This window comes from Tachysurus fulvidraco, chromosome 2, assembly GCF_022655615.1.
Source record: "Tachysurus fulvidraco isolate hzauxx_2018 chromosome 2, HZAU_PFXX_2.0, whole genome shotgun sequence".
Taxonomy (NCBI): Eukaryota; Metazoa; Chordata; class Actinopteri; order Siluriformes; family Bagridae; genus Tachysurus; species Tachysurus fulvidraco.
In genome coordinates, this window is record NC_062519.1 from 10,325,711 (window position 1) to 10,351,189 (window position 25,479).

Below are 25,479 nucleotides of genomic sequence, written 5' to 3' on the forward strand. Positions count from 1 at the left end.
ATGCTCTTCTTAATCCTTACTAATCCTATATTCAGTAGCTTGACGCATTGTTTTAACAAGTGTCTGAGAATCAATATGCAGGTGACCTGCAACCGATTTCAAGATCAATGTCAGGGCTTACCGCAAACAAATGAAAGAATGAAGTATATTGTAAAGCTGCTCTGCAACTTAATTGGAGCTAGCCAGGCCAACATAAACTATGAAAATGTATTTCGATATTAACCTTAGCCAAGCAAGGATGGGGGAAAAAAAAAATCAATAAAAACGACTATTGTATAGACAGATCAGGCTGCTGTACAGATCATACAAGTGAGACACATATGCATTCCGGGTAAAAGCCAGACAGCAGTAGCATAAGTATGATATACCTTCAACCAATCTTGCCACACTAATAATATTAAGAGAAGCATGAAATAGTATACTTATTCCATGAAAATTATTCAAATGACATGCTTGTATGGAAATGACATTTCTCTACAAAACCAAAGCTACCAGGAAAAAAAAATGCATCTTTCTGTCATGTCTCACTGTCTTTACCAAAATCTCTAACTTGCAAGCATAGCCTTACCATTTCTGATAGTTAAAACCGGGTAAAAGTACTGAAGTAGGAAATGCAGGCCACCGGACAGTGAGTCTAGTGCAAATAAATGAACACAGTGTAGATATGCATGATGCACAACCAAAAAAATACTGTAAAAATATTATTATTATATATATATATATATATATATATATATAAATAAAAACTCACTCTTCATGAAAATGTTTTGCAATATATTCAAGCAAATGAAAGGAGAAAAAAAAAAAACAATTAAATACATATCCTTTAACCTCTATACATGGCAAACAGACACTTGTTAGATTCATCCAAAAAAGACAATCCACTACACACGTCCACTTTACAGTCCACTACACCGTTCAATTTAAAATCAACCAAAATCTAGTGAATACTGAGCAACGGAGAGAAACAGCAATACAAAAAAAAAAGTAAAGGAATGAGAAAGGAAGACAGGGAGAGTGGGAACGAGCAGTGTTTGGCATGCTGTAGTGAATTCAGCAGTGCCTGTAGTGGATCAATACCGAGAGCCTGACGTGAGGAGCACAGGGGCTTCAAGAGGGTTGCAACAAAGGAGGGGGTGTTTCTGGTAGGAGGACTTCAGAGGCAATGTTTCTGTTTTGCTGGGTTCCAGCAGCATGCAGGCTTCCTTTCATTCCCTTAACCCCCGACTCAGTGTGCCTGCATGGATAAGCTTCAGCACTCACTACACCCATTGTGTGTATTCTGGGAACTTGGCGGAGGGGATCTAATGATCTGCCCTCCTCTGCTCCTGCTTAACTACATGTTGTTGTTTTTTTGGCTAAGCTGTTGCTATATTCTGATATAATATCAAAAGAAGACCACAAAATATTCCCTTTATGTATGTGTGCAGGGGGAACATGCGGTTAGTGGTGCCAGCCTGGTCTTACCGGGGTGTAGCTGTGCACACTTCCCACACTGTTCAGATTGACTGAGGCCAGGCTCTGGTCAGACAGGCTGTTATTAAGGCTGCTTCTAGGGCTATCACTCCCATCTTGGTCTGGGTTATATAACGCCACCTGAAACAGAAAGGGAAATATAATAATAATAATAATAATAATAATAATAATAATAATAATAATAATAATAATAATAATAATAATAATAATAATAATAATAATAATAATAATAATAATAATAATAATCACTGTTTGTGATTTGTTTTCAACTCATTTGCCCCAAACTTCTTGCTTTCCGTATTTAAATTATACTATTTAATTTTCCCTTGGCCAATTATTTTCATCAAAAATTTTATATAGCTGCTTTCATTTGTTAATTTCACTTTTGTCACAGATAATCTTTTGAAAGAATGCTTTGGTTTTCTGTCTCAAGACAGCAAGCCATGGGAAATTCACTTTGGATCTTCTTAATATTCAGCCCATATTCAGTCAAAGTGTATTTAATCATTAATTATGGCAATCATTCAGCTTGTCCAGTGTGTAAGATGCAGGACCTTCAGTACTACTTCCTGTCATTAGCGGTAAGTTGTAATAAGTGTATTTTAGTTAGCTCTCATGGGACAGATCACAGCATTAGGAGTGCATATGCAGATGTTAGAGAGAATGAGAAATAGTGAGAACAAGTAGTTTCTGTAGGGGAAAGTCTGAATGCCTTATGTGTAGTTAATAACCCCTCCCCAACACTGCTAATAATGCAATTACAGCAGGGCAAATGGGTTATGATTGAGCAGCATAATCGTAGAGCCAAAGCAAAAACTAAGACACTCATAGGAGCACCTCTCCTCTTAACTTCACAAATCCAACAGGTTCTACTGTGTCTGTTCCCTGAGCTACACATACATCTACAAAATAATTCAGGTAAATACTGTAGTTACCTGATTAGCAGAAAACTCAATGTGAATGCATAACCAGGACCTTTGATCTAAAGATATGACTGGTAAATATTAGCTTTTTTAACACACACACACAAAAAAAACAAAAACAAAAAAAAAAAAAAAACACACACATCTAAAAGCACTATTGTTTATGAAACTAATACTTATCAAAATTTAATATATAATATTTTTTTTTCTTTTTTTTTACAAAAACATGAAATGAGCATGTATGAAGAAGAACATTTGAGCATTAAATAAAGCTAGTCTGCCTGTATACAGTTATATACACACCAGCCATGCCTAGCAGGCAGGGGAGGAGGTGTTGCAGTTACTTATGATGGTAATCTAGGAATAACCCAAAAACCTAGACATATATCCAACAAAGTTTACGCTTCTTTATACGAACAGCTTATGCAGCCACAAAAAAAAAGTCTACTGAGTTGATTCCACTAACTCATTTACAGATCCATAGGGCCATATTCTTAATTCCACTGTAAATTTGCAGATTTAATTTCAAACCAAATTGTTTCTCATGACAAACAAGTGTAACTCTCCACCGTAATAGAAGATAGATATAATACTACATTTTATACTGTAGGAAAATTATACTGTACTGTTAAAAAATATGCACAACATTTATTGTCACCACCATGAAATCATTAACTATTTCAATTAAAAAACATCTTAATTTAAAACCTGGAAATTTTTAAAAGCTGATAGTGTAGACAACTATATTACTGTATCAGATCAATCTGTACAATGTCTTACTTCCCTTCAAGAGATAAGCTTCCTTTTTTTTGAAGAAGAAGAAGAAGAAATTAGGCAATAATTTCTTCAAAAATCAACTTCAGTAATAGATCCCTCACCTACATGTTTCTTTACACAGATAATACCAGTAGCAACCAAAAGATCTATTAAACTACTGGTTATCCATCTTTATGTTGCCCTATAATTGGACTGCTGACAGTGGTCGAGGTCAGGTTTTAAAAACAACATGATTAAAAAACCCAACCTTGACCACTGTCATCTGTCCAAATATAGGCCAATACCAAGAATAATATCTGAAAAAAAGAGATAGAAGAGAGACAGAACTGGTTAAAGTGTTGTTGCTCGACATTAGCTCAGCTTTTCACACCTTTAGAAAATGTTGTTAGAGTTAAGAACACAGGCCTCTCCTGGCTCAGGTCACATTTGACTCATCGTTATCAGTTTGCAACACTTCTCTACACATACTAAGGGTATGTTGAGTATTCCATAGGGATCTGTTTTAGGCCCACACCTTTTCTCCTTATATTTGCTACAATTATTTATAAACATTATATTAGCTTCCATCGTTATACTGATGAGAGTCATATGATTCAGAAAAATCAGATGAGAGGCAAGTTTAATAAAACTGAGGATTTTTTAAAGGACATTAGGAAGTGATGGCCTTTCTGTTTATCATGTGCAGAAGTAAAAGACCTCGGTGTAATAACTGACTCCAGTCTCTCGTTTAAAGCTCATGTATATTATATGATAGAATAGCCTTTTTTTGTCTTATTGTCTTTTGTCACTACGTGATGCAGAATTACTAGCTCATGCTTTTGCTACCTCTAGGCTGGTTTGTTGTAATATCATTAATGTCTAGATATTTAGTAGATGCATAACCAAGCTCCAGCTAGTCTAGAATGCAGTAGCCAGTGTGCTAACTAAAACCAGAAGAAATGAACACCTAACTCGCATCTTATCCGCACTGATTATAAAATACTCTACCTATAAAGCCCTTAAATGTTCTTGTGCCACAGTACCCGAGTGAACACAAGATGCAGGCTATATGTTGGTACCCCATGTAGAAATGGCTAAAGCAAAGGAGCAGATCTGGAGGTTTCATGGGCATAGAGTTTTGGTGAACTGTGATGTTTGTATGCTAGTCTTGCTGGAGTTTCTGCCTGTAGTCTGCACACAATGTATATCGTCCTTAACCATTGTGCACAACCACATGTAATATTCTCTTTCTCTGTATTAAGATACACATGTTACTCCTGAGCTCCCAGAGTTTCTGGTTGGAGTCTAAATACTTGGAAATGCTCACTGGAGTCATATGGGACTAATGTGGATAGTAACATTTTGAGACCATGACAGTGGCTTTGAACTGTTTTTGCCACAATCAGTCTTGCTCTCAAGTCCCCATCAATGAACATTTAAACAATTTGAAATCTATAATAAATTCACAAATCAGTCTGGTGCTCATACTTACATGTTGCTCAAATCAACTGGTTACACGACTCATCTTCACTATATATTTAAATGACTAGACTTCATTCTAGACATTTAACAGCTTCCAAGGGCAGAGTGTAACAAAAGCAGCAAACAAAACAGAACTCGTGGATTCTGAGGTTCTTAGCATGTAATTCCCTTGACTTGTTCCAACTCTCTGACCTGTTACATTATGGTGCACTTGAGGGCCGCCTGAATGAAGAATGTTGGGTGAACATAAAGTCTGTGAGAGCAAAGCTGCCCTGCGGTGAGTCTCATTTTCAAAGCTTATGACAAGGTGGAGACTCCGTCATCACAGACAGTGAAGTAAAAGTCTCCTTCAGTAAAGATCACAGCAACATTTGTTTCACTAGCATCAGCTTGGCCAGTGTAAATTGGCCTGGGGCAGTTCAAAAAAGATCTATGGCTCTACAGAGAACCTAACATTCTATTTAAATGTATATGGGGTTCTTTACATACTTCTGCCCTCGAGATGGTTATCTGTATTATCATTTGAAAGGCATTACTCCAAATATGTTTGTCGGTGGGGGTGGAGAGGGCCATAAGACACTAGAGAAATAAAATGTAGATGAACAACATAATGAGCTCCTGAGAGAATAACTGTTGAATGTGTTAGAAATTGGTGAATAGAATTGAAGTAATTCTGCTGCAACTCATGGTGGTTCCCAGTCTGATGCTGAAACCAAAACAAACTAAGCACTGGGTACTACACAAGTCTACGCTTTTTGGGTCACTGGTAGTGTGTCAAAATTGAATCAGCTTGCAACCACAGTACCAGCTATATCACAGCTGTTTTCTGTTAGGATTCATCAAGCATTAGGGATATGGCAACAGCAAAAGCTTTTTTGGCTTGATCAAAAAGACAGAGACATACATAGAGAAAGAAAGAGAATGATAAAGAGAGAAAGCAACCAAGAAGGAGAAAAAAGAAGAAAAAAAAATCATTGTCTCACAGAGAATTCATTCAGCCAGAATGAATGTCTCCCAATCCTATTATTCACATAGCTTCAAACAAAATAACATGATAGATCCAGTCTGCATCATATGGAGGGGGAGGATTTAATGGCCTTATTTGCATACTACAACCTTCTTCCAAATGTGTGTGGGCCAGGCTCCAGTGTTCATTAGAACGACTAACCCACAGTGCCTGAGGAGCAGGGGATACAGACATGTAGAAACAGTCGTAATTACAATCAAAACTAGCACATCACAGAAATATAAACGTTATGTGTAATTAAGTCATGAAGTAAGCTTTTAGCCAGTAGCCTCTACCACAAGCAATTTGTATTCTTTTGTTATAAAGCTCAAATTTGCTTAAAAAACAAACAAAAAACAGTGTAGGTCCATAACACAGCAGGCTCTCAGTTGGAAAAGCATCATAGGCTGTGGGTTGGGTGTGTGTGTGTGTGTGTGTGTGTGTGTGTGTGTGCGCGTGCGTGTGTGTGTGTGTAAAGGGGGCTGTGGTCAGGACTTAGGGGTTGAGGTAGGGGTGGTGGGTGTGTTTGTGGGGGTGGGGCATGGTGGATGGTGTAGAATCAATTACAGATTTGCAGTGTTTGCCAGTGGAAAGGGAGTATGAGGCAAATGCTTAACCATTAATTAAAGTTAAAAAAGAAAAAAACCTGTGGTGTCTTTTACATGAAAGACTAATCGGCAGCCCGAGACAGATTTCAAAAGCAAAGAGAAATCCGCAGAGGGGCCTTAAACAATGGCACACATCAGAGACAATTCACTCTATTTGGGATTTAAATACAATTCAATGGTATTCATTCTTTTTCTCTTGGCAAATAAATACTTTTCTAATATTTCTATTTTAAACATCTATTTACTAAAAAAATAGATGGCAGACTGGATGAGAGTTTGTGCTGAGTGACCGATGACTGGAATGTGTTGTGATATTGAAGGCCTGCACTGGCAGGTGGGAAAACCAGAGAGAGAAGGAATTTCTGTGGCTTGGCACAAAGCAGTGAAAGAGGTGTGGCATGCTATGTTTACAGGCCTCTCACAGAGAAATATTCTCTCAAAGGAGCCCAAGATCCTAGATGTACTGTTTTTATACTTTGTCTCCTACTCAAATTTATTTTTGCATGAAGCAGGGTCCTCATGAATTAGCCAGTGGGGTCTACCACATGAAAAAGATAGGTGTGCTGAAATGAACAATATAAGGCAATTAGAAAAAAAATTAAATGGAGAAAATTAAAAGGTCCAAACCTTAAACCTAAATTAAGTAAATATGATTAACATGGTAGAAATCTTGAGAGTATCATATTTTAGACAGACCTAAAAGTAAAGTATCGACTTTACCTAAACTTACTAATTAATAACTGGGAAAATCATTTGTTGTCTTCCAGGGAAAAAAAAGAAAAAAACGTGGCATGTGGTTTCTACTACACAATGTTTGAAGTTCAAGGACAAATGTACCTCAGACAAATACTATTTGAGGCAACTTTTATGAAGTCTTGTCTCATAAAGCACTAATTTTGCATCATCAAATGAACATGCAACTACTTCTCTTTGTTTGTCCTCAAACATTCTGTCATAATTAAAAGAAAGCATGTGCTGATGAATTGTTGATTGGCCAGAAATTGCTGAAAAATGGTCTATAATAGAAACATCTCATAATATTGCTGGTTATATTTCTACGGTTATTTTAACACACTTGTTCTAAATGTTTTATACCAACAGTTTACTCAGTATTGTGTAACAGCTCACCTCCTAGAGTCCCTTGTTAGAAATCTGCGACAGGTCTTTTAAACAGCGGTTATAACAAAAAACAGACCAAAACCACAATTAACTTTCACCCAAATCACAGTGTATTACACAAAAACCCAACCAAATATATACAGAAGACACACCTTCATAGTCTCTTTTCGTCACAAAAATACTTTTCCCAAATATATATAAATAGTCCATCTTTCAGACTGTCCTCACCCGTACTGCTGTGCAATGTGTGCAGATCACACACCTCTGCCAGAAAGAAGGAAGTCGCTGGTGAAATCCTCCCGAGTGATAGTAACATGGTAGGAACATGGTAAAGATGGTATGAATTCTGCAGAAATGTTCTTAGTGAAAAGTATCAATAGTTGTATTAATAGCCATGTCTACTTTTCCTGCAGTGTGCACACTCTTCTGGCTCATATTTGCTTTCCGTAAACTTTCATGCGGTTACCCTCTCACGTAACCAGCATGGAGTTGTCATTAAAGCTTGAGATAATATGACCAAGCACAACACAGATGGCGATAAAACAGCGTAAACCGTTTGTATTATTAATTAAAATAAATTAACAGCTACAAATAAACAGGACCATTATGTGCTACATAGACAACCCTCCAGATTATTGGAGGTGGCAAACAGCCATGTTTCCATCAGCATCCTCAACTCTTTCTGGTGATCAGAGTCCAACTGGGAGGAAGATTTTTTATAATGTGCCCTCATGCCCTGAAGTAATGTCTCAGGTGGTAAGGCATAATAGAGTTAATGTGTAGAATCTATCGGGTGACTTTGTTTTTCAGTCTTAATATTCCCTGATGAAAATGAAATAAATGGTACTGATACCCTTGTCCAATTGGTAGGACATACCATTGTTGGCATCCCCAGCACTACTGCCAACTTCATGATAAAATCTAGGAGAATGGGAAAGGTAAGATTAATGTCATCCATGATGTGTATATGGCCCAGCTGGAACTGTGCCAGTCATACCTCATTTGATTCTTGGATCTGGGGGACATGCACCTTACCATCTGCCATAAAAGAACTTCTGCTGTTGACGGCCATGAAAGTGAGTATGGACTACTTCCTTTACTAGACCCCCCTCCATACACCGTGCTGTATTAAAGTGAATGAACTACTGGTGTCAATGATGGCTCTTATTTCCTCCCCAGCATCCATCAGTGGTATTTGTATGAGCAAGAGTGTATGGTGTTCAGGGTTGTGAGGTTGTGTAATTGACCTCCCCACTAGCTCAATGCGACCTTGGCTTCCACGTGGATCCTTTCCCTTTTGTGGGTTCAACTTCCCCAAATTTGCACGATTACCCTGTGACTTAGCTCCTAGGCAGTCCTTCTCCACTGTGGGTAGTCACAGTCCCTCTTAGACAGCCCTGCAATCCTGGGGTTCATGATGTTGAGCATACGGATTAAGCTCCACCTCTGTGATGTCTGCCTTCCATTTTAAACAAAAAGCATGGTAATCATAGGCAGTCCCATACCTTCTGCCCCAGCTGATGTACCATTGCCTTGAGCTTGTTCTCAATTACTGCCAGATTGTCATATGGGAATTGTCATATGGCAATAGACCTCTTTCAACATCCTCCATTCATGGACCACGGCTCTCTTCACCTTCCACCAGCTCAGTGCAGGACTCTGAAGCACGGTGTTCAGGGTACCCATGAGCGAGCGTGGCACTGTGTAAGGGCCAACTGTCCAGTACTTTCTCGCACTGTTTGAGGAATTTTAGCAAGTCCAATGTTTCTTCAGCCTCACAGAAGGAACGGAAGGCATACAGCAGGCTCTGCACAGAATGTGGAAGCACCAGGCAGGATGTAAGGTCCGTATGGGTTGGCTTAATGTGTAGGCATTACTTGTGATGGAGAAGGCTGGAACACAGGCTGGGGAAATCGAACGGTTGGTATCCAAGACGATGTCTAGAGTGAATATGAGGGTAGCTGGGGTAAAAGTATGCAATCTAGCAAGGATAGGTGTACTAGTTTGCCCAACCTTCTTTATTCTCCCAACGAGCATGTCTCCTGAGAAAATGTACAACCGATTCTCAAGCTTTTCCAGTTACCCAAATGGGCCTGTGGTAAAATCCACAGCCTGTTCTACAGTGTGACCTTCAGCCACCCAATCACTTCCGTAGTGCAATCGATATTTAACACAAACAATAAAAACAGTAATTCTATAATTTACAATAATACTATGTAAAATCCCCATACTGGCCACCACTATGTAACAGCTTGTCTCATAAAGTCCCTGGTTACAAATCTTCTATGGGTATTTAAACAGCAGATATAACAAAAAAACAGACCAACCACAATTAAATTTAACCCAAATCCCAGTGTATTATACCAAAGCCCAAGCACCAAATATATACAGGAAACACACCCTCACAGTTTCTCTTAATTGCAAAAAGTCGGCAGTGAAATTCTCCAGAGCAATAATTCAAGTAAAATGGAAAAGGGGGCTTTCTGCAGAGAGGTTCTTAGTGAAAAGTATCAATAGTCCTCGGCAGCGTCTGCTTTTCCTGCAGCACGTGCTCTCTTCTGCCATCTCTCATTTTATATTTATTTCCGTAAACATTTGCACGATTAACCTGTGACTTAACCAGCACAGAGTTCTGGTGGATGCTTGTGATATGACCAAGCGCAGATGGCGATAACAAGACAGTGCAATGCGTTTACGCGTGTAATTAATTAAAATAATTAAACACACAGCTATAAATGAACTTGACCTTTAGCCTAAAATAAATGGATATTTAAAAATGCTGTTATTTAAAAAGGGAAAAAATGCTTATTTAACCTTTATGCAAAAAGATTTTTGCCATGGTAAAGTCTTTTTAAACAATGAGAACATTGTGCTTTGTAGTTTCCTGGTGTGATGTTTAATTTGATTTATTATTTTTTTACTTTTGTATCAAATTACATTTGTGTGATAACAGGAACTAAGCTTTTTGGCAGATGTCCCAAAAAATGTTTATAACTACAAATAAATGTATGTGCAATTGCTTTAATAAATAAAACAGCGTAATCAATGTCAAATTCTTGTGGTTCAAGACGAAGGGGTCAGTAGTAGTTATAACACTACTTTAAAACTTCCTTGTACCACGCAAAAACCATCATTACACTTCTGTATGTCCATCCATATTTATTCTGTATAGTCTGTGTGTGTGTGTGTGTGTGTGTGTGTGTGTGTGTGTGTGTGTGTGTGTGTGTGTGTGTATGTATATTACATATATATATATATATATATATATATATATATATATATATATATATATATATATATATATATATATATATATACATACACACACACACACACACACACACACACACACACACATATTTATATTTATATATATTCATACATTCCTTTTGTACAGCTATATCAGTCATGCCACTTCATACTGTAACATGCTTATGTAAAAACCACACTATATATACCCTTATTCAGTTATATGTACATATTACTACACCTTCTGTATAACCGCATATCCTTATTTATTACACTGCCACTTGTAAATAAATCATCTATGCACTTCTGGTTAGATGCTAACTGCATTTCATTGGCTCTGTACATGTACCTTGCACAATGACAAAGTTGAATCTAATCTAATCTAACTACACCAAGCCGGATCACATCGCCTTGTCAATTATCAGTTAGCTATGCATGTGTGTGTTTTGCTTCCTATTCCTTTTAGAAAAATCCGACACGGTCACTGAAAACAGGTTAGAGAACCCCATTAGTGCTTTACCTCGCAGTAGTTACAGAAGCCAAGAGTATGCAAAATGTATGTAGTACAGAATACATTCATAATAATTCATTTTTGGCTGCCTAAGGGGAACATACACTGCTTCATTTGCACTGGTGGCTACCTTGTTAGTCACAGTGTTGATTGCCAATGTCGGAGAGGCACTTCCAGAAATGATGCAGTCCATTCCCAGGGAATCAGACTCCAGACTGTAGGGTGTGGAAGCCTGTAGAGAAAAGAAGTTGCCTTTAGCTTTATGTCTTTTCAGAACTGAGACTACGAAGACTAACATTATCTGTGTGAATTACAGTTAAGGCAAAAGCATGTGTTAATAGATAAATAAAAAAAACAAAAGCGATGTGCTCTTATGAATAACAAGTGAGCAACACCTTTATTTAGGGCAAAATTAGAATAAATCTCAGAACAGATGAAAAGAAAGAGTGGTCTTCATAGTCTGCTTCTGCTTAAAAAGATAAATCCAGCGTTTCCCAAACTGCTTATTATAAGAGAATTGCCTGGCAACAATGCCACTTTTAATTCTTGATAAACATAAATGAGATTTCACCAAGTCATAATGTTTCATGTCAGAAAATTTAAATGATACAGCAGCAACGAAAAGAAAGTGCATATGGATTCACATACAGGCTCAGATAAATGTAAACACAGAACATTTATCAGAAGGAAACTATGCGTGTATGCATAAACATACACACAATATACATACACACATGGTTTCCTTCCCATTTTGTCCCCAAGGCTGATAGAGGGACTATTTACAGGACTTGACAAAAAGAGCAATTGGTTATTTGGTCTAAGAGCAGTGAGTTGATTAAGCCCAGAGCTTTGCTTTGTTGAACAGTGTACTCTGTCTGAAAAGTCAGGTTAACATGGACAGAACATTCTCTTAGTGTCCCTCAGCCAGCCTGGCCACTGAATCACGATGGATAGAGGATGCAAGATGCCTCTAAGGCAACATGATCTGTGGACTTTGCTCCAAGGGTGGCAAAGCCATGCAATATAGTATGTGCTGCTTATAAATAGAGGAAACAACAATCTCTGGCTGATGACCTTGTCTTAAACTGCCATTTCCTTCTATGAATCTAATGAATGAAATGGATGCATGAGGTGTATTTATTAATAATCTGGACCTCTACCTACAAAATACACCAAAGCCATCACAAGAGGAAGTTTATAACAGGCTAATCACAAGCCTCCTTTTGATACTGCTTAAACGTTTGATATAAAGAAGGAATCGTTAGTGTGTGTCCCGCTAGCATGCTAATGTAGGACAACAAAAATGAAATAACAGTATTTTCTCCATATCAATGTGTAAATAAGCCAGATAACAAAAAAAGCACCAAACTCACACCTACATAAAATGAACTCCAAGGCATTAATCAACCAAACCTGGCTAATTTGCAGAGTTGTTCACATTTTCTATTGCAGGAATTGCATTCATTTTTTTAAAAGAATAGAAAGACTTTTCAGTGCTGTAACACTGATAAAACTAATATACTAAGTAACACACACATTAACAAAATAACAGAGTAAGACGGAACATTTTTTGGAAGAAAACAAATACTATGAACAATAGCTTGCAAATATACTTCCAATGTTTTTTTCCTCTACCACGACATCCCAGAGTTGAAAATACATTAAGGGGCTAGAATCTAAATATGAGTGAGCAGTATAGGAATTTCTTCACTTTATACATCGATCAGTCATTAAAACAAAACCACTGACAGGTGAAGGAAATAACATTGATTATATCATTACAGTAGCACCTACTGTATCAGAGTGTGGTATATATTGTGCACCAACAGTCAGTTGATGATGATGTGATGAAGGCAGAAAATGAGGCAAGGATCTGAGCGAATCTGCCAAGGGCCAAATTGTAATAGCTAGACAACTAGGAAGTGTGATGCTTTGAGGACTGTTTTGCTAGGAAACCTTGGGTCCTGGTATTTATCTGGATGTTAATGCGAAACTTGCCACCTACACTAAACACTGCTGCAGAGCATGGGCACACCTTCAATCCAATGGTATTCCCTAATGGAAGTGGCAACATTCAGCAAGATAATGGGTTTAAAAAAAATAAAAAAAATAAAAGAGATATACTCATAACAGTAACCATTAGTCATAAATACAAAAACCAACATAAATTATTTATAAAAATATTTCTGCTGCTTCAGACTGGTGCTCAGACAGACATTCAGATACTGTTTACCTCTGTGCTATTCTGGATGCCTGCACGTTGCTTTTCTATGCTTTTATTACTAATCAGTTTGGCTTTGGCTTATTATGAAGAAAGCTTTAGGCATGCAGCAGTATGACATATTTAATGAATCATGATCCATTACATTCATGGTATTCTCTCCCTCACTTGCACATACACACTCACCCGTTCTCCAGACCGTGGCCTCTTCTTGGGCCGGGTGGGCAACGTGTCCTCCTTTGGATTTGTATCGATTGCCCAGTACGAACCCTAGAAACAAAAACAAGAATTCTGGTTTTAGCCCCAAACCATGTTGGAGTGCATCAAGTGCATTCTGAAACAAGTTCCCTTATTCCAATCTATCAGAATTTTATATAAATAGAAAAAAAGGAAGGGTTTTTTCTCCAGACAAAGATGACAATCACAGCACTTTAACAGAGCTTACACACACACACACAGACACACACAGACACACACACACACAGACACACACCAGGAATCAGATACTGGACTGTTTTCCACTCGAGTGCTGTCCATCATGTAAAGTTTTTCAGCTCATCAAAGTTTTAGTGAGCTCATTTGTAAGCCCATCATGTCAAGAACGCATTTATAGAGCTGTATGTGTGGTACCATGGAGCATGGTCTTTCTCTCAATCTTCACTCTATCTGTTTTTTCCTCCTGATCTTCTCCTGAGCCTTGGCTGAGACAGGTAAATACTAAGGCACATCTGAACCCCGTTCCTCGGCCTCTGCTTTATTGATTGCTCCAGCTCAGGACCAGACACAGAGATGTTGGGTTTCTGGTCAGGTCTGCTCCCAGATAATCAGGAAGAGAATAGCACACCTCAGTTTGGGGTTGCACATATCCAAACACCCAAGACCCTGACTGAATTATTTATCTGTGCACTCTTCTATTTAATTTATTTTTCAATAGTGCTGCTTATCCGCAAAAGCAAAAGGCAACAACAGCTCAAAAAGAAATATCTTACCCTGAGGCTTGGGTTTTGTTTTTAAATATTTAATATTACATGTGATAAAATCTCAATTGATGGAAGAGGCAAGATCAGGACCTTTAAAATTACTTAAGGGCAACTTTATTAGCTAGATGAATATTGGGATTTTTTTAGGATTGCAGAATTCTGTACAATATAATTCTATACATTATAATATCTACAGCACTTTGTGTGTTAATTCCTATCTTTGAACAAACATCTGCTTAAGATTGCTAGTCAATTCTCAAAAAGCCTGGTCAACAACAATTAATCTCTCAAACATTAAGTTAAATTCAAATATTCACCAAAGTTGATTAAATTAGCAGAACATTAGCATCAATTCAGTGACCTCATCACTCACTCTCGACCCTTCTAGCAAATGTCACCTACAGGGAGAAAAGTGCTTTACTGTTTTTGAAAATATACTGTTTTTGCAGTATAACCACATTAAGTTGTAAACAATGCCTCACAAGTAGAGAATGTGTGAGAGAATCAGCCATACTTGCAGCACACAGACACTCAGAGTGAATAAAATGGAAGATGCAAAGCAAATGGTTTTAATTAGCTGCAAAAACTTATGTGAAAACCCTTGGGATGTGTTTCAGTATAGATTCAGCAATCTTATGATGTTTCTGAAACTGCTGGGGTTTCTGCTCTTCTGCATTTTGGGCTCCTTTCCACACAAAATCTCCTGTTTATCATGGCTACTGACATGTTTGTTTGTTTGCAGTATTACTTGATAAAGTTTGTAATTTCATCCCACAGATTTATGATTACATCTACATACAGAAATGACTGAATATGATCAGCACTGTACTACACAATACAATACCTCATATAACTGCTGCTATAGTATCACTCCAGTATCTCTGTATGTGCACTATACATACAGTATGCACACTGGTCGGCGCTGCTTTTGTGTATTGTCTTTTGTGTATTATCTTGTAGTGATTATCTTGCACTGTCTGCACTTTATGTGGCTAGGACAAACCTAAGTCCTTAGCTCTGTGCCGTTCTATGTAGCTCTGTGCCGTTCTATGTAGCTCTGTGCCGTTCTATGTAGCTCTGTGCCGTTCTATGTAGCTCTGTGCCGTTCTATGTAGCTCTGTGCCGTTCTATGTAGCTCTGTGCCGTTCTATGTAGCTCTGTGCCGTAGCACCATGGTCCTGGAGAAACATCGTCTCATTTCACTATGTAATGCGGCAGATATATATGGTTGAAATGACAATAAAAGCTTCTTTACATGAAGACCCTGGGTTACATCACCAGGCCATACACATTAATCCTCATGTGTATCATTTTTTTGTTATATAACCTCTGGCCAGCCATAAACCTTAGCAGGGTACGCATAGTTACTGAAAATGAATGAATGAACGAACAAATTAATGAATTATTCTCCATACCTGTGATTTTCTACATTTGACATGACATCTCTTGGCTGGTGTGATCAGACAAAATCAATTTTGGACTCTAATGTGGATGGATGATGGATTTTCAAATGCACTGTTTCTTTGGAAGGGGATATTTTAAAAACGGGTAAAAAAAATTTTATTAAAAAAATAACCGTGTGTGTGTGCGTGTGTGTGTGTGTGAGAGACTGTTACGAATAAACATTCACAATAATAACAGATATATAAATTTATAATAAATGATTGATAAGAGTGTCTATACAGTAAGCCAAAGGAGGTATAATAATAAATTTAGGTGCTATTATTATTATTATAAATCTTACACTGAAGCAAGTTGACAAGACAAATTTTAAAGCAAAATGGTTCAGAGATAAAATGTCAGTCATCTAGCCTGCTTCAATGTGGTAAAGCTCATGACAGATATCGCTCATCCTGAACAACCATGTTTTGAAAAGAGGACAAATACGATTCTATCTGTGCAAATTATGTTTATGGATTAACTGCAGAATTAGAGCAGCCTCTCGCAGCCTGCATGAATATTGTGCAGTGCATCATCTTTTCTGCCATCTCTTTGAAAGTCATGCTTCTATTACTATCTCAAGCAAGCAGCAGGCTCCATATTCCTATCACATTACAATATTGATGGAACATATCAGGAAGGCCCTGGATGGCTTTGAAGTTTTTCTTCGGGGGGTAAAGCGAGAGGCAAATTCCAAATTGAACATTTGAGATGCAAGCTTGTTGGCTGTGCGTTTTCAGTTGAATCCATACAGCAATAGATTATTTTGTATTTAGTGAAGCAGCTCACAGGAGTGTCAATATCAGAGGATTACAGGAAAACAGAAAATTAACATTCAATCCTCATCTTCGGACATGCATCAGTACCACACTAAGCCTCGCTGTCTGGTCCGAAAGGAGTTTGTGATCTCTGTATGCGAACAGGAGGCAGGAAAAGGTTGATTTAAATATGTATTTGAGTTTAGGTTTAAACAGCAATTCCACAACAATCTTACTAACACCTGAAATGACGTGTCTACTTGCCTACCTCTGCCTTGGTTCCAACAGCAGTGAAAAAGCTACAGCTAAAGTATAATTTACAGCATTTTCTTTGTCACTGTATGTGTACCAGTCGATGCTCATGTAGTTATACAAGGCAGTGCTCGCTGTGAGCACAAGCAGTGTTTGTTGGCTGCAGAACATCTCTTAATCTTCCAAAAGGGACCAAGATAAAATGCAGTCTGCTTGACCATTTCAGAGCTTTTCTACATCACTGCAAACATCACACTTCTCCTAACAATCATTTCTTGTATGACTGAATCTGCAGTCTACACTGACTAAACACCACATGAAAATATACACTTAAAATGGACATTATTAAAAACAAAGCACCATAAAAATTTAATTTACACTGGGAAAAAAAAAAGAAGAAAAAAAAACAAACAAAAAAAAACACAAAATGAATAATGATGCAAGAGATAGCTTACCTTTCCTGGGTCATCTTTGGACCGAGGCACTTTGAGAAAACACTTGTTCAATGAAAGATTGTGCCGTATAGAATTCTGTAGGAGAAGAAGAAAAAAATAAAAAATAAGGCCAGGGTTTTATTCAATATAGCATCATAATAGGACACAAGGTGCATAGAACAATATTATAAATACATTGCAAATATACCATCAGAAACAACTGCACCTAACAATAAAATTACTACTAATTTACTCAAGAACTTTCAATACCGTACATTACAGATAACATTCAACAATATCAATGCTGTCAACAATGCTGCTACCAAAACCCTTAGAGAGAATCTTCCATGTAAAAAAAAAAAAAAAGGTAAATGCCAAACTATCGCAAGCAACAGTACATCAAAGCATCAACTCTCTACATACATTTTAAATGACTTTTAAACATAAATGAATTATTGCTAAATTGGCTTAGATGCATGAACAAAACGCAGTTGGCAGACAAATAAACCTGCTGTGGGGTAACGAACGCAATACGTAACGTGAACACAGTTAGTCTATATATACATGCATCCTATAATTTACTGAAAGCTCCAGCAATAACAAATTAGCATCTACAACTGCCAAAGTGGACACACTTCATACTTGCTACATGCTTCAGACCTTTTTGTGCAGGAAGGCAAGCCAAGGTTAAATGATCAGTTCTAAGAAGACTCACAAAGATCAGTTCTATTTAAAAAATGTATTTAATGAGGAGAAAAACACGTTGAAGAACAGTTACCAAAACAAAGCTCAAAGGACCCAGACAAAAAAAAAGGATGAAAAACAGGCTAGATTGTAAAGTGTGCTCTCATTATATAAAACACAACAAGGAGCTTTAGTTCAGAAGGCATGTTAAAAGCTCTCTGTAACTCTAGATGCGTTATTGAATGCTATGTCATCCACTACCAATTACGAAGGTCCTAGTCACTGCAGTACGTGGTAATGACAGTGCTATATTTCAAACATTTTTGTGGATGCAACACATTGTAATGTTTCGATCCACCACTCACTCTCCATCCGATTTATATCTTAGCATAAACAGAACTTTCCAAAAAACAGAACTTCCTCCTCCTTGCTAATGAATGTAGGCACATTTTAGAATTGTGTTTTCTTTTCAGAAAAGGTAGCTTTTTTTTTTTTATTTTAACATTTAAATGAAATTGATTTTAAAAATTTAAAGTGAAATCCTAATGCAACAGCATACAAAGACATTTTATGCAATTCTATTCTAACTTTGCAGCAACAGTCTGGGAAAGACCCACATATGGGAGTGATGATCCACTATCTGGTGTCTAAAGACTTTTGTCCATATTGTGTAAGCATGCAAAGATGACTGAGAAAACCTTACACAAAGCAACTAGTTTTGACATTTTGTCTTGGTTTCAGAAAATCATTACATTTGGTATTCATCATATGTTGATGGATAAACAATTATCGCTAAGTTTTTTATTTATTTATTTGTTTTTATCCATACAGAACTCTTTGAGGAGATCATGACAAAATATATAATTCAAAGAATACATTTTGCCTTTGCATCTGTAGGTTTTCAGACTTTGTAAGGCAGCAGTAGATTAGTGATGTGTGGGTAATAAACAAACATACAGCATAGCAGGATGGATGCTCCCTGCATAGTCAGCCCTGTGATGTGAGCAAAGGACTTTTTTCCAGGGTAGTTCCACGCTCAGTTATTTGAAACCTGTACCAACGGTTTTATTAATGAATATCATGGAAACTAATTTTTACTTGAACTACTCAGGCAATGCTAGCAGAGTGCATGCACTCTAAAGAGTCATGAAAGCAATTTTTCCTCAAAAAACAGGAAATTATTAATGCCCAGGCCTCACGACAGGGTTCCAGATGAGCAAAAAAATGTTCAGAGCCGAGGACAGTGCAAAGGCTCAAAGGGTCTGCATTAACTAATTCGGACACTGTGCTCTGCAGGGGTGGTGGTGGTGGTGGTGGGATAGACTAGTCAGTCTCAGACAGAGTAGCATCTATCTGTGCTGCACAGTGGGGAGTAACCTCTCTGTCACTCCTCACAGCAGTGGAGCCGTCCTCCACCACAGTGTGCCTACTGGCAGATAACACTCCCACCTGTGGAGGACACTGGGCCAATCCGAGCGTTTCCGTCCAGGTGTCGAATCGACCCATGTGAGGCAAAAGGACAGGCTAGGTCACTCAGCCCAGGGAACCAAAGCCGTCCCACCGCCTACACCAAATTCAGCCTGACATTCTTACCCTGCAAAACAGAAACTTACCTAGACCTCCATCATTACAGATTATTCAAGAGGTTACAAAATGATCACAGGTAAGGCAGGCCTTCTAATATCCTTATTGTAGCAAACATAACAGTAGCATAATGCTAGGTTTTAAAAATGCCGTTTTTTTTTACTGTAAACAAATCTAGAGCTGTGTCTGGATCAGGGAAAGGCAATGCAAATTACTCTGTGATAAAGAACAGACTTTAGCACGACGAGCATACAAGTGACAGATACAACACTAATATAACATATTGTACTCAAAATAAAAGCACTGTCAAATCAACACACTGTGTGAACTATTATGTAGAATGTGTATAAAGAAATATGGTGTATCAGTACAATAATCTTAAATGCCCATAGGTTCAGAAAACAGTCATGTTGCACAAGGTAGACGCTGCCCCTCCTGAAACATGTCCTGCCACCCCAACTCTGACATGTCCCAAATTTATGTTCACTACTCCCATGTATCCTGTACAAAAGGCATTCTTTGAGCCTATGGTTTTCCCCATAGCCGCTCTATTTCTTCTTTTAATGACAAAATGATAAAAACTAACAAATGTAAGAGATTTTATAAAAAAATAAAAAAAAGTTTCAGAAATATCTTCAGACACCACAGGAAGCTCTTTATTATTCTATTCCCTGCCAAAACCAAAACACAAGCAAGTACGCAGCCAAGGTTTAAATGCAGAACAATAATATATAACAATGTTTAAAAGGACTTTTGTGCAAAGTCAGAGCAGTGAAGGCTCTGGGAAATCATAGCACTTATCTTCATGTGACCTACAAGTCAAGCACAATGTGTGTCACCATGTTCCCAAAGTATTAAGTGTAATAAAACAACATGCAGTAATCATGGAATTTAAGTGTGGCAAACTTGCTTACATTGTGAAGAGTAATTTCTGATTTTATACAGAAAACGTTTTAACTGTGTGAACATTAATTACTACAGATATTGTCTGACAACTTTACTTAACAGACACCACTAAAACATCATGAATCATATTTAACTTGTGCTGATAACCGTTTTTTTTTTTTTGCCTGGACAAAGCCTTTACCTAACCCCACTAAAAACGTTTAAGATAAACAGAAACTTATATTGTATGCCAGGCCTTTACACCCTGAAGACAGACCTCCATATAAATGCCCATGGTTCTGAAATGGAATGTTCAACTAGAATACATGTCAGTCATAGTCAGGTGTACATATAGTTTTGGTTCTACATAACATCTTTAGTCACAGTTGTTCAGGGAGAACCAGCCAGTAAATTTGTGTTAAATGCAGAGACAGTCATGTGGTACCTGTGTACATGTGCTAGCATATTTATTGCACTCGTAGCAAGAATGGTGCACGAACACGGCACAGACACGAGCACATGTTGAGGGTCAGCAGATCCTAACATTTTTGATATGTTGATAATTATGATATAGCATATTATTCTTAGTTAATTGCAAAAAAATGTGGGATATAGCTGCACTATATAGGGCTTATATAAGTGACTTAGTAATCTCTTAACGTCACAGTACTTGTGGGCTGTTCGCTTCAGAGACAAGTGACTAATTTACTGATGGCACAAAATCATTGTTAAAGCAATTCATGAGACAAAAAAACTGATTTTATTTGAGCTCAATATTATAAGTGGGTTCTTATAATGATCTCTATCTATATTGTTATTATACACACTATTTAAGATCTGCCACAATTAAAAAAATAAACATTTTAAGCATCACCACCCGCCCCTTCCAGCTGTACTCTTAGAAGTTAAGCAGCCATAACATTACACCTACCTGCCTTACATTTATGTAGGTCCACTTTGGGCTGACAAACCAGCTCAGACCAATCAAGGCATGGATTCCACAAGACCTCTGAAGTAGTGCTGTGGTATCTGACACCAAGACGTTAGAAGCAGACCCTTTAAATCCTGAAAGTTTTGAGATGTTGCCTTTGTGAACCTGTGACTTCTTTGTCCAGCACATTCCGCTCAATCAGATAAGTGATCTGAAATCTTTGTCAATCCACAGTATTATGCTGAATGTGACCACAATCTTCATGGACTACCATCACCATGAAGGGGTATACTTGCTCTGCAACAATGATTAGGTAGGTATTATGAGGAAATAATTTTGTGCCTTGCTAAATAATGCTTTATAATATATAAGATGTATGACGCAACGTCTCTACCAGGTTTGTATCATCTCTATTTAATATGAGCACACTGCATTCAAAATCTAATTCTTCATATATGTTCAAACTATCTAATGGACTAGAAATATCTGAAACTTTTAATAAGGCTATAAAGGTTCTACACAACCTGATATCTAGTTCCATTTGCAAAGCCAAAAACACACGCACAGTTTAACTGAAAGTAAAAAGAGGCCAAGACATAAGCAACGGCTCAAATTCTCTAGTTTGGACAAATTGTTTCTACTGGTTAAGGAATTTAGCACATTGCCAGATTCTGTTTGTGATGGGTTTGAATATTCTAAGCTATGTTTTCATATGGGTGGTGGATGGGAAAGACCAATAGTGACAGGTCATCTTCTGACCTTAAAAATACCAAAGGTGGTCTCTCCTAAAGCAACCTGAATACACATGGCCTAAAAGTTATGGTGTTTAAGAGTTCAGCGGATGGAGTGAGAATAATCCATTTAAAGAGCATATAGAATTCATCACCCTTAGCCTTTGATAAGATGTTTTTTACTAACTGCAAAAGAGTTTAGCAATGATAAGGAGCTCAGATGTATAAGTTCCCTGTAGGTGTAGTTGGAGAGTTGCTCACTACCTGCATGCAAAAGTTCCTGCCCTCTCATCTGAACAAGTAGAAATACAGACTGAACTCATTTCCATGGTAATCACCCACGAATCCTCTGCCTACACCAAAGCTGAGCAAAACCAGATTACACGTTATACCTAGAAGACTGACAAAAGGCAAAAGTGAGATATGTTAATGTATGTGTTGTAATGCACATACACCTGTTTAGTATAGGATTCTATAATACTTTAGACGTCAAATGACAGACATGGTGACGGATGCAACATCCCAGAAACACTGGACATAAGACAGGGCTACATTCAGTAACTATATTATTGGAGAGTATTAAATATAAGCAATTCAGAAAAGCCCCTCCTTCTACAAGAACAGTTTTTGAAGACGGGAGAAAACTGAAGGCAGACATGGGGAGAACTCTGCATTAACAGCAGCTGAAAAAAGTTTTTTTTTTTTTTTTTTAATAAAACATGTACATGTTCATGGCGAAAATTCTGGTCTCTTAGGACCACCGTACATAACAGCTTTTGATGTCCTCTGTTTATTACGATTACAGTTGGCACATTGGCCTCTATTTACTTGTTTGTTTGTTCATTCATTCAATCAAATAGAACATCCTTTTACAAAAATAAAAAATAAAAATCAATCAATCAATCAATGGATGATCGTAGGTTTATGCATATTTGTTTGTGTATTTGTGTGTATGCAATCTCTGTCACTAATCCACTAAAATGTCCACTTTTTCAAACTGGCCAAAACGCGGCAAAAAATCTGCGTTACTGAAAATATGCTTCGCTTTACAGAAATCACTTTTCTATGGAAAAAATAGTGTGTATACACACACAGAGTTTTAATGTAACTATCATTAGTTAGTTCTTTTCTTCCTATTCTAGGAAAGAGATCACATACATTAATTAATAAAGACTGAATTCAGCTGTTCGCATACTTTGCAGTAACTGCATAAAGGTCAGTAGGTCTGTGTGTGTGGTCTCTCTATGCTTCAAGAAGCTGCAACAGAGCTGCCAATACTGCAAATAAAAACTCTTAGACAGATGGGAATAATTTTCCCACAAAACCATCTAAATGTATGCCAATGGATGAGATTATTCTATTCTCAGAGCAGAAACATATAGGGGTTTAACTGCAAATGAATTGATAGTTAACTGCAATCTAAAGAATGTTTTTTTTTTTTTTTTTTTTTTTTAGGTTTATTTATTTATTTTAGAAAATGAACAGTCATCTTTTACTACATGACCAAAAGTATGTGGATTTCTGAGCATCATACCTATATGAAAACTGTGGCCACAATGTTGGAAGAACACACACAGATTACAATTTCCCTTCAGTAGAACCAAGAGATCTGAACCAGTTCCAGCATGACAAAGTCCCTGTACAGAAAGCCAGGTCCACTAAGGCACAGTTTACAAAAACTGGTGTTGGAGAACTGCAGTGTACCCTACACAGAGAACCGAATTCAATCCCATTCAAGGCCTTTTGGACAAACCGAAACACTGACTACACCCCAGGCCTCCTCGAATCAAACATGACTGCCTGACCTCATTCATCCCTACAGCCACACCAAAATGAGTGGAGGTTATTATGTATACGTGACCACTAGCAGACTTCCATATTCCATACCCCCGATACTTCTGTTAATTGCTTTTGCCATTAGCAGAAAGTCTTTTTTTTTTTTTTGTTCTGACTGCTACAACATGAACAAACGGATAATGATTTGTCAACAAAAATAAGTATCAAACAAAGTCTAGGCCTGACTAAACTACTTTTGCTTTATACAAAGAAAAAAAACCAAAACCAGCACATACATAAATGTTACAGCCAGGTGGACAAACCATGAGTCTTTGCTTTCAGGACAAGATGAATTAGTGTTCAAATTCCAGACATGTTTCTGGCATGCAGAAAAACGTGCGGAGATAAATGTCTAGCACAGGGGTCGGCAACCTTAAACACTCAAAGAGCCATTTGGACCCGTTTCCCACAGAAAAAATACCACAGGGAGCCACAAAATTCTTGACAACTAAAATGAAGATAACACTGCATATATCGTTTTTTACCTTTATGGAAAGTATAGAAAAAACTGCAGTGTGTTGCATTTATGAAATCAATTAACTGCTACCAAGTAAACGCAATTTTATTTCTGCAGGCAAACAAAAATATTTTGAGCAGTTTGAACTAACCTGAAGAAAAAAGATGCTGGGTTGAAGGTTACTTTCAAATAAAATGTTTAATGTATAATTGAGTCCTTCGTATTCATGACCAGGGCTCTCAAGTTTTGAAGACAGGCAAGCGTGACATCTCCAACCCCTCGCTTTTTTTCATTGGATGTTGCGTTAAATCTTTCCCAGATAGTGCTATTTTCTGATTGGCTATTGTGTAGCCTCTTTTTTAATTGGCTGATAAGTGTCAGGCTCGACTAAGAACTGAGACGCGCTTGATTCCTGCCCGGTTCCATAGAGATAGCGGTGCGAACCGATACATTTTGGGCGCTGCGGCATATATGATAAATAGTCAAAAAGTTTTTCTGCGTGAGAATACAATGTGCGGCGGGAGAGCGTGAGAAAAGACCGAAATGCGTGACTGTCACTCCCAATGCATGGCAGTTGACAACCCTGCATGACATAAAAAATTTAACTTGCCGGCTGCAGCAAACCAAAAATGCGCCTGCTTCTGTGTGTCAGATTTCACAAGTCGGCAGTTATGGCGCATATTTTGAGCGACCAAAAATAAAATAAAAAATTAAACACGGTTTATTTTAATGTTACAAGAGCATCATGATCTTAGAATTTAGAATTACATTTTTTTTTAAACCAACTAACAAAAAAAAAAAAAAAAAAATGAAATTAAATATTTATTTTCCAAATCTACAGGGAGCCGCAGCAGAGGGATGAAAGAGCCACTTGCGGCTCCGGAGCCGCGGGTTGCCGACCCCTGGTCTAGCACAAAGGTTTTATATACACCTCTCTTGTGCTCTCTTGTTACTATGCACAATCAGCTCTCATTGCTATAACTGGATAAACTTTTGTTAAAAACACTGATCTATAATAAATAATGGAGATAGATTGAGGAAATCAAAGATTTTACTGTACAAATGTACTTAAGCTAACTAGCCATATGTTTACTAGTAATATTTTCAGCTTAATCAGCTTCAACATATAGAGACTTGCCAGCATATAGCACTGAAG

The 25,479-nt window shown here is 37.5% G+C and overlaps 1 protein-coding gene across 4 annotated transcripts in view; it reads right to left on the minus strand.

The window, feature by feature from the left end:
- The window catches only part of foxj3 (forkhead box J3), an 80,846-nt gene that overhangs the window by 12,675 nt on the left and 42,692 nt on the right, over positions 1-25,479 (minus strand). For all 4 annotated transcript variants that reach the window (XM_027143834.2, XM_027143832.2, XM_047807393.1 and 1 more), the window contains 4 exons: positions 17,237-17,311; positions 13,538-13,621; positions 11,261-11,362; positions 1,468-1,596 (listed from right to left, as the gene is read on the minus strand). In XM_027143834.2, the coding sequence (XP_026999635.1) occupies positions 1,468-1,596; positions 11,261-11,362; positions 13,538-13,621; positions 17,237-17,311 (390 nt within the window). The remainder of the gene's footprint in view (positions 1-1,467; positions 1,597-11,260; positions 11,363-13,537; positions 13,622-17,236; positions 17,312-25,479) is intronic.